The sequence below is a fragment of the Sturnira hondurensis genome, unplaced genomic scaffold, assembly GCF_014824575.4.
Source record: "Sturnira hondurensis isolate 20B ecotype Veracruz unplaced genomic scaffold, ASM1482457v3 Scaffold0008321, whole genome shotgun sequence".
Taxonomy (NCBI): Eukaryota; Metazoa; Chordata; class Mammalia; order Chiroptera; family Phyllostomidae; genus Sturnira; species Sturnira hondurensis.
Genome location: NW_028080952.1, coordinates 149,329 through 151,780, shown reverse-complemented (window position 1 = coordinate 151,780; position 2,452 = coordinate 149,329). Strand labels below are relative to the sequence as shown.

The 2,452-nt window shown below is 38.6% G+C and overlaps 1 protein-coding gene across 1 annotated transcript; it reads left to right on the top strand.

Moving 5' to 3' along the window:
• Positions 1 to 1,148: 1,148 nt before the first annotated feature.
• Positions 1,149 to 2,099, top strand: LOC118992738 (olfactory receptor 51F2). Its single transcript, XM_037054702.1, has one exon. The coding sequence runs from the start codon at positions 1,149 to 1,151 to the stop codon at positions 2,097 to 2,099; it is 951 nt and encodes a 316-aa protein (XP_036910597.1).
• The last annotated feature ends 353 nt before the right edge of the window (positions 2,100 to 2,452 follow it).

The following is a 2,452-nucleotide window of genomic DNA, read 5'->3' as shown; positions in this document are numbered from 1 at the left end:
AGTATCACAATTAGTGTAAGTGTTGGATAAATGGGTCAACTGAACTTGCGAGTTCCAGGTTGGTGTTGCTTTCTGGGGTTGGGTGTAGACTGATTCTGTGGGTCCTTTCAACAGAGACTATTAACGAGGTTTTTCTCCTGAAAAGCCTAAAGAGCTTCCTCATATTTGTACAATATATGAGGAATTAACATTTGGAATTTAGTACTTGACTCAAAAGATGCCACATTGAACAAAATGTGCCTCTGAAAGATACATCTGGAAACTGTCAGGGATATTTGACAGACTGGTGTAGAGATTCCTCCTCTGCATTCCTCAGCCTTATTGAATGAAAACATTTGGGTCATACATGTTACAATAATGGCAAGATTTACCTCTCTGCCTCAATTTTTAAAAATTTCTTTCTCCTTCCTTCCCTTCCACTCTTTTTCTTTCTCTTGTTTCTTTCCTCCATTTTTGTTAAATATGTAGTTTCTCTCAACCATTGGGCAGTGCTTTACAGAATTAACCTTGTGGGATTATATAATTGTTGAGTCTCAGTTTCTTCATATGCAAAACACATATACTACTAGCTACCTCCTAGAGTTGGTATATGAGTAAAATTTTATAATGCATACAAATATCAATAACACAGGGAACTCTCAACACATGAGAACTGTATTTATTGTTCTTAGGGTGGTTCTTTGGACTACTCTGTGATTACATATATAAACATGTGTGTCTTGGGGGTGTCTTTGGCATTCTCCTGGACATACCCCAAGAAAACCTAATAATATCTACATTTCAAATGTGACCTGATTTTTTTGGTGCTTTATTATAAGATTAAGTTTATTTAAAAAAATACTGGAAACCAGATTTCTCATCATGTTATTTATGTAATCTACTGGGAACTTTTATAGTCAAGTGTAATTTTATTGTGATGCTTGTTTCCACAAAAAAGAGTCATAGACTTATGAAACTTTCATGTGGTATAATTCAGGTTATTCTTTCATCTCAAAAAAATACTGAGAGCCTAGGAAGGAAGCTTCCTACCAGTTATGGTAATTCAGTGAGTCTCGGAGTGCCACAAAGATATTCTAAGTGATAAGCTATATATTCATTATGTGTAATGTTCAATTATTCAAATACCCCTGTCTCCTCAGTCCCCTATTATGTTGGCTCTCAACAATAGCAATACTCAGCCTTTGACCTTCCTCTTGACGGGTATCCCAGGCCTGAGAGAAGCCCAGAACTGGATCTCCATCCCTTTTTGTCTCCTGTATGTCATTGCCCTGTCTGGGAACAGCATGATCCTATTTGTTGTCCTCCATGAGCAGAGCCTTCATGAGCCCATGTATTATTTCCTCTCTATGCTGTCAGCCACAGACCTGAGCTTGTCCCTCTGCACACTTTCCACCACCCTTGGTGTCTTCTGGTTTGAAGCTCGAGAGATCAACTTAAATGCCTGCATTGCCCAGATGTTCTTTCTTCATTCATTTACTTTCATGGAGTCTGGGGTTCTGCTGGCCATGGCCTTTGATCGTTTTGTGGCCATCTGTGACCCACTAAGATACCAAACCATTCTTACCAATGCCAGAATTGTCCAGATTGGGGTGAGCATGTTGATAAGGAATGTCGCTGTCATGTTGCCCGTTGTGCTTTTTGTCAAGAAGCTGTCCTTCTGCAGTTCCATGGTCCTTTCACATTCCTACTGCTACCATGTTGATCTCATTCAGCTCTCATGCACAGACAACAGAATCAACAGCATCCTTGGCCTGTTTGCACTCTTTTCCACGACAGGAATTGACTGCCCTTGCATCTTACTCTCCTATGTCCTGATCATCCGATCTGTCCTCAACATTGCATCCTCAGAGGGGCGGCAGAAAGCCTTTAACACCTGCATATCCCACATCAGTGCTGTTGCCATCTTCTACATCCCTCTCATCAGCTTGTCTCTTATTCATCGCTATGGCCATTCAGCACCCCCATTTGTCCACACCATCATGGCCAATGTCTTCCTGCTCATCCCACCTGTGCTCAACCCTATCATCTACAGTGTGAAAACTCAGAAGATTCGAAAGGTTATTGTCAAGGTCTTAATTCAGAAACAGCTCTGGATCTAATTGTTAGTTGTTTCAGAGTAGAGATAAAACCCTTTATGAATGAGTGCTTTGATAGATTACAGCAATTGTCTCCAAAATACCTAGATATGCCTCCAATATTCCAAACTCTGCAATTTATTGTTTATACATTTGCTTGATTTTCTTCCACTAAGTACATATTAATAAAACATAAATTGTTATTTTGTTTTCAAGATAGAATAAGATAATCTGTATAAACAACTATTCATATTTTAAGTAGTATGATCCCACAGAAAATTAAAATCAGGTTCATTAATTAAATTAAATTAATGTTTGAAATTTTATGTGTAAGCCAGTCATGATTTCCTGAATGACATATGAAAAGCGCTTCAATT